Raw genomic sequence first — 7,657 nt, 5'->3', positions numbered from 1 at the left:
CGTACGCCCGCAGGCCTACAATTAATCATACACAGGCAGGACAGACAGGCAGAGAGCCAATGATTGGAATTATTCTTTCCGGTAGATGGTGACATTCGGCGGTTAGCGAGCGTTTGAAATTATAGTAGAAGGATATCCAGAAACGTCCCAATTGATAGAATGTTGTTGCTTTGTGGTTAGTGGGAAGGGGATTGGCGGTATGTGGTTTAGCGTAGAGGTTCGAAGAAAGGATGGTGGGAACATAATCGTATTGTATAGTAAACCCATAGAAGTGAGAAGAGAACATGGTAGAAACATGCCTGTTATGTGTGATTATACCATCCAAGTAGTTGATATACAATAATGCACGCTGTATACAGATACATAACCTTGACACGTTATATCAGAATAGATAATCCTATTATCTACTTCTGATTTATATCAATCATCATAAAATGTCGCGGTTTTAATGATTCTACTAATTTTTAATTAGTTTCTCTATTAAGTAATTTCATTTATGGTCTGTGCTGTATAGATCATGCCGGAATCACCGCGCTGGCTCTCACTCACGGCAGAAGCAGCAAGGTGATAAAATCATACGAAGGATTGCTAAAGTCAACAAACGAAACGTCTCAGACGAGATGATCGCAAGAGTCAAAATACGCGGTTCGTACTATGAATATAAAATTTTAGCGGAGGTTTGATGAGTAGATAAAAAGACAGCACACACATCGAGACTATATCTAAAAATATACCATTAGAACCAAAGTCAGTGAACGCGCGTAAAGGTTAAGGGTGAGGAGGAAGAAGAACAAAGATGGAACAGGCGCAAAAGAAGAGATGTACTGGAAAGAAGGGGAACACGTAAAAACGTTAACAAAGTAGAGGTGTTGAGAGAGAGAAGGGAGAGCACATGATAGGGGGGAGAGTTGCAGGGTAGAGTACACTCAGTAGAGCACTTACTCACTTTCATATTTATGCACACATATACGAACGCAAGCACACAGGCACGTAAACAACTGTATAAACAAGAGAGGAGAGCGAGAGAGCGAGAGAGATAAGAGAGAGAGAGCGAATAAATAAATAAATAAAAAAAATATAAAAAAATATAAAAAAACGATATTTATTGACAGAAGATTCTCTGCACACTTAGTCCGGTTCATATAAGTCGCGCTAGCGCAACTCTATTTAGGGCGCGAGCTCCTAATTTTGTGCATGCTCCAGGGCAGTTCAGATCGTGTGAAACGGTATGAGCCTGTTCAACGCAGCTGATATAGACAGACACCGGTAATAAGGACATACTGTCAATGTTTTCATAAATCACCGCGTGATTCCGATCTTCTATATTTATCAAGTATTTTTATTTCGTTTGTTCGTTTATTGGGATGTTACGATGTTGGGTTTCTATGGATTCCAGCAAGTACATACGTGTGTGAGAGAGAGACTGAGTATGCGTGCGTGCGTGCGCGCGTGCGTGTGTGTGTGTACTAGTGAGGGTACAGTGATTGTACAATGTTCAGTACAGGGAGTTAACATAAGTAAACGCATCGTAACATAAGAAAATGTAACATAAATGATGCTGACATAAATTAGCAGGCCGTTATAATGCAATTAACTATGCGGCTCTGCAAGGAAAAGATATTATTAGAATATCGTTTACTGAAAAACATCTTTTCGGTGGGCGGAAGTTAGAATTACTAAGTGAAATAAATACAGTAGTAGAGCAATGGGGGTTTAGGCTGGCGTATACCTTACAACATATATAGTTATTACAATATACATAGTACATACTACATGCAGTACAATTATAACAGTAGCCGAGTTTTTATAGGTGAAAATAATTAGCATGGCATGAAAGAGTAGCATAATAAAGGCAGTATTTATATAATGTTGAGAAATGTACAATCAATGTTTGCTCTAATACTTACAGTCGTAAATCTGTGTACGTATTGTGAATCGTAATATTTGTGAACCGTAATTCGGCTGCACTTTCCAATTCACGTGCGCAAATTTTCACGGCAATTATCATATAACACCAAGAGCGAAAAAAAATGTTTTGTTTGTACTCATACATTCTTGGTAATATGATGACATGATGAGCATTATACACACATAACAACTGCGGATTTTCACGCTGGGAGCGAGTAGCAAACAATATCAAGAGCGTATTAAGAATGCATACTTAATAGTAATACGCTCTTCACAATATGTCATTATTTAGCAACCGCGAAGCCTTTCTCTTCCTAGTGCTCAGCACACGAGCACGAGATGTCTATTCACATTTATTATAGGATATCTAAAAGGCGTCAGTTTCACATCGCGCCCGTGCGTGCACATTGGCGCAGCTATATCAATTTCTCACAGCCCAGTTACTTTACTGTGTCGTCCTACTAAGTATTATTAACTCCTGCTGAGCGAGACACCAACCAGATCAATGCCAGCAACGATCTATGCAATCATGCCCTTTATAGGTTCACGATAACTATTCGCCGATTTGTCACGAGGAATTCTTTTGGGGCAGCTCCTGACATAAGGATGGGGTTAATAACAATAACAGGGGACACCTGGACCAATAACAATGACATAATAATGCCAGGGGTTAATAATGACAATTTGTCATTATTAACCTCTGATAATACGTATTAGTAAGTAAATATAAGTAGTACCTGTGTTTACAGAACTGAGGAGCGATGACTAGGCTGTTACGATGCCTATTTGTAGCTTTTCTAGCCGAGGCGCGTGCGTATATTCCCTTCCCGGGCATTCAACGTTTATACGAACTCATATCAACCCACAGTCACATATAAAAATATACATTTCTATCATCTATGCCCAGCAATGGTATAAATACGCTGTCCAAGTGCGTGCAGATATCGAATTCACCCGTGTCTCATCCTCTCCTACAACTACTTCTGGTTACTCGATCTGGTTGCCCTCTTCATTCGTCTCTTCGTCTCGCTCTGTCTTCATCCCGCTCCCACTGCTCCTGCTGCTGCCTTTCCTCCTCATCTTCCACTTCCTCTTCCCCCTCCTCCTCCTCCTCTTCCTACCCCCTTCAACATCCTCTTCGTTCTCCACAGCATCATCATCATCATCATCATCATCATCATCATCATAAGCAGCATCATAATCATCACGCCCACTTCCATTTCCTATTGACCCTCCTCCCAACCATGTCTCCTTCCTCCACTGATCCTTCTTACTTCGCCCCCACCATTATTATGTGTCAACTTAGTCTGGAATACTCTCAGAAATAGCATGAATTTGCAACACGACTCTTTCCATTTTCCCTCGTAATTTATACAGTCGTAAAAATGTTCGGTATTTGGGTACTAGGCAATGCCGCCTATTAGAGCCACTGGCAGCGGGATCAAGTCAGCCTCCACGCTGACGCTGTATGCTCACGCTACAGCACATCTATATATACCCCCATATAGTTATGTATGCTGATAGGGTCTATGTCTCCCTTTCTCTCTCGCTCTCTCGCTCTCTCTCTTTGTTTATACAGTTGTTTACGTGCCTGTGTGCTTGCGTTCGTATATGTGTGCATAAATATGAAAGTGAGTATAAGTGCTCTACTGAGTGTACTCTACCCTGCAACTCTCCCCCTATCATGTGCTCTCCCCTTCTCTCTCTCAACACCTCTACTTTGTTAACGTTTTTACGTGTTCCCCTTCTTTCCAGTACATCTCTTCTTTTGCGCCTGTTCCATCTTTGTTCTTCTTCCTCCCTCACCCTTAACCTTTACGCCGCTTCACTGACTTTGGTTCTAATGGTATATTTTTAGATATAGTCTCGATGTGTGTGCTGTTCTTTTATCTACTCATCAAACCTCCGCTAAAATTTTATATTCATAGTACGAACCGGTATTTTGACTCTTGCGATCATCTCGTCTGAGACGTTTCGTTTGTTGACTTTAGCAATCCTTCGTATGATTTTATCAGCTTGCTGCTTCTGCCCGTGAGTGAGGAGCCAGCGCGGTGATTCCGGCATGATCCTATACAGCACAGACCATAAATGAAATTACTTAATAGAGAAACTAATTAAAAATTAGTAGAATCATTAAAACCGCGACATTTTATGATGATTGATATAATCAGAAGTAGATAATAGGATTATCTATTTCTGATATAATGTGTCAAGGTTATGTATCTGTATACAGCGTGCATTATTGTATATCAACTACTTGGATGGTAATAATCACACATAACAGGCATGTTTCTACCATGTTCTCTCTTCACTTCTATGGGTTCTACTATACAAATACGATTATGTTCCCACCATCCTTTCTTCGAACCTCTACGCTAAACCACATACCGCCAATCCCCTTCCCACTAACCACAAAGCAACAACATTCTATCCAATTGGGACGTTCTGGATATCCTTCTACTATAATTTCAAACGCTCGCTAACCGCCGAATGTCACCATCTACCGGAAAGAATAATTCCAATCATTTGGCTCTCTGCCTGTCTGTCCTGCCTGTGTATGATTAATTGTAGGCCTGCGGGCGTACGGGCGTGCTTGCGACAAAGGCATGCTTGTGTATGTGAGCAAAAATTTATGTACGTTTTCACAGTAAGTGATTCAAGAGAAAGTAAATAAAAATTATAATTGACTAAAAAAATAATACACGTATAGCACTAATGTGTATGGGGAATGGCTCTCCCGTCGTTAGTCGCAGTTGTCAGTCAAGACATGTTTCTGCAGCCGATCTTCCGATCTTACGCGCTCAAAATGGGCAGGGGCATGCTCGCGACATATGTGCATGGCTATTTACTGACCAATAAAAGACGCCGAACACCGCGAGAGGCGCTGCAGTAATGAGAGCGATGTGGCGCCAGTTGAGGGATAACCAGGCGATGAGAGGTAAGGCCATGGCACCGAAGACAAATGTCATCCAGATCATACTCGAGACGAGTGAATGCTTGTCTGCAGCTGCTAGTTCCAGTGCTGCGTGAAGAACGGACCAATAAAAGAAATAACAACGTTTTACTAAAACTTTTAGTATATGATAAAATCGGCGCAAACACCTGCTGGCGTAATTAATAGAAACACAGAATAAATTATTGCGGTTTATAACATACGTCTGCGCGCGCACGAGCGTACGCCCACGCACGCACGCACACGCACGCACGCACGCACACGCACGCACGCACGCACACGCACGCACGCACACGCACGCACGCACACGTGCACAAACGAGAAAAAGTCGATTACATTAAAGATCGATTATATATATAAGATTATTATTAATTTAATATATACTATCATATATAGATGAAAAATCCTACCCCGTTCTCACGAAATAATTAAACATTCCCAATGAGCCCCGAACTCTGTGTGAGTATCTCATGTTCTTCATCCTGTAATTTCACACGATGTCTATAACCTTACAAAGCACAAACGGAGCTTGGTATATCACAGGAACGGTTGCCCCCACAAACGTTCGGAAAACGGTGAACGAAATTATTTCAGGAGCGAACGCCGTTGCCACTCCGAAGACGAGCATGACAGCCCACGTGGAAAAGAACCCGGGTCTTCTGCCGAACCTGGTAGAAAGAAGGCGAAAGATAACTATTCAGCCGAAACAACTGCCCATTAACAACGATATTAGAACATTTTCGCTGACCTCCCGGCGCACCAGATAGAAGGAACAGATATACGATAGGCAAGCCCTTGGTTAATCGTGTCGTGAGCTTCCGCTTTCGTTAGGTAAGTACACGCCACACGTCACTCTGTGACGACGGCCGTAAAACGTGAACTGTATGTGTACCCTCGCGATATGTTATATTTTGAGAGTCTACTCCAGCAAAATACAAAGGCATGCAACCACGTACATGCACGCGCACGTGTGTATGTGTCCTGGTTGCCTCTTCATCTCGTCTCCTTCGGTCTCGCTCTCTGAGTCTTCGCATGCCCGTACCTCACTGACATCCTGCATGCTGAGCCTTATCCGACTCCTACATCTTCACTCTTCCTCTCGCCCCTCGCCGCCTAGCACTCACTCCTTCCTACCCCCTCAACATCCTCTTCGTTCTCACACAGGCATCATCAATCCATCATCATCATCATCATCAAATAAGGCACCATCATAATCATCACGGCCCATTTTTTTTGTTTTTTCTTACATTTACTATTGCCCTCCTCCCAACCATGTCTCTTTCTCCATGATCTACTTCTTAACCTCGCCCCGCCACCATCTATTATTGTGGTTAACATTAGTCTGGAATAGACTCTCAGAAATAGGCATGAATTCTGTAAAACCGGACTCTTTCCATTTTCCGCTCGTAATTTATACAGTCGTAAAATGTTCGGTATTTGGGTACTAGGCAATGCCGCCTAATTAGAGCCACTGGCAAGCGGATGCAAGTCAGCCCTCAACGCTGAACGCTGTATGCTCACGCTACAGCACATCTATATATACCCCAGCATATAGTTTGTATGCTGATAGGAGTCTATGTCTCCTCTGTGCTACTGCCGAACGTACCTGGGTTCGTCCGGTAATACCGGAACGTAGCGCCTGGTAACTATCTGATATTGGTTAGGGGTAGGGTTAGGGTTAGGGTTAGGGTTAGGGTTAGGGTTAGGTGTTAAGGGATAGGGTTAGGCATTAGGTTAGGGTTACGGGTTCAGGGTTTTACCCGCGGTAGTAAGGCGTAGCGACTCGCCCAAGAATGCGTTAGCTGGAGTAGGCGAGGCTACGGTCCGGCATATTAGATAGTACCAGGGTACGTTCCGGCAGTACCCAGGAAGACATAAACCCTGTCAGCGTTATGTATAGTCCAATATAGTCACACAACCACCTATATAGTAATATATATCTAATATCAGGATATATTATTTGTTGTTAGAAAATATAATTTGTCATTATTAACTCCTGCTAATATCTGATAGCAAGAGGCACCGCAAATACTGTGCACACCTTTTATCAGCGGTAAAATCCTATTCGTAATCTCCAAGACATTTGACTCACTAATTTGAAATTTGCGCTGATTCCAATTAGTTCAATTACGGAGATTGACGTGAGTGCACGAGTACAAATTTAACTAGAATATTATAGTGCTTATTTCAAATTCGTTTAAATTTCCTTAAAATTCCACAATTCCTTAAATTCTTAAATACAGCCTGCACGTAAGCTATGCAATAATGGCTAAATAAAAGCACAAAGCGTCAACTGATTCTACATTCACTACCACTACTATTACCACTACCAATACCACTACCACTACCACTACGGGGCTCCCATTGGCTCTCACCTCCCTTGCAAGATATATACTATAAACAGTCAATAATAGTAATAGAGATACTACTACTACTACTACTACTACTACTACTACTACTACTACTACTACTAACTACTACTACTATACTACTTACTACTACTACTACTATACTACTACTACTACTCTACTACTACTACTACTACTACTACTACTACTACTACTACTACTACTACTACTACTAATAATAATAATAACTAGAGCACTCGGAGAGCACAGACCTCCGCCAAGGCAGCTCAATTGTCTCACTGTGAAAATTTTTATTAATTAATTAATTAATTGGATTCGGATCACCACCAAAATGTAATCAATTCTAAGTTACCCCATTTCTGACCTATCCTAAAAAATTAATTAATTAATTAATTAATTAATTAATTAATTGGATCGGCGGATGGCA

At 41.6% G+C, this 7,657-nt stretch overlaps 1 protein-coding gene across 1 annotated transcript in view; it reads right to left on the bottom strand.

Annotated features, from left to right (window-relative positions):
• The window catches only part of LOC106805820 (organic cation transporter 1-like), a 31,016-nt gene that overhangs the window by 18,606 nt on the left and 4,753 nt on the right, over positions 1 to 7,657 (bottom strand). Inside the window, exons 2-4 of the mRNA XM_014807560.1 lie at positions 5,375 to 5,529; positions 4,762 to 4,930; positions 3,844 to 3,976 (exon numbers count right to left, since the gene is read on the bottom strand). Of these exons, the coding sequence (XP_014663046.1) occupies positions 3,844 to 3,976; positions 4,762 to 4,930; positions 5,375 to 5,529 (457 nt within the window). The remainder of the gene's footprint in view (positions 1 to 3,843; positions 3,977 to 4,761; positions 4,931 to 5,374; positions 5,530 to 7,657) is intronic.

This window comes from Priapulus caudatus, unplaced genomic scaffold (assembly GCF_000485595.1).
Source record: "Priapulus caudatus unplaced genomic scaffold, Priapulus_caudatus-5.0.1 Scaffold128, whole genome shotgun sequence".
NCBI lineage: Eukaryota > Metazoa > Priapulida > Priapulimorpha > Priapulimorphida > Priapulidae > Priapulus > Priapulus caudatus.
Note: the sequence above shows the minus strand (reverse complement) of the source record. Positions and strands in the feature narration are given on the sequence as shown.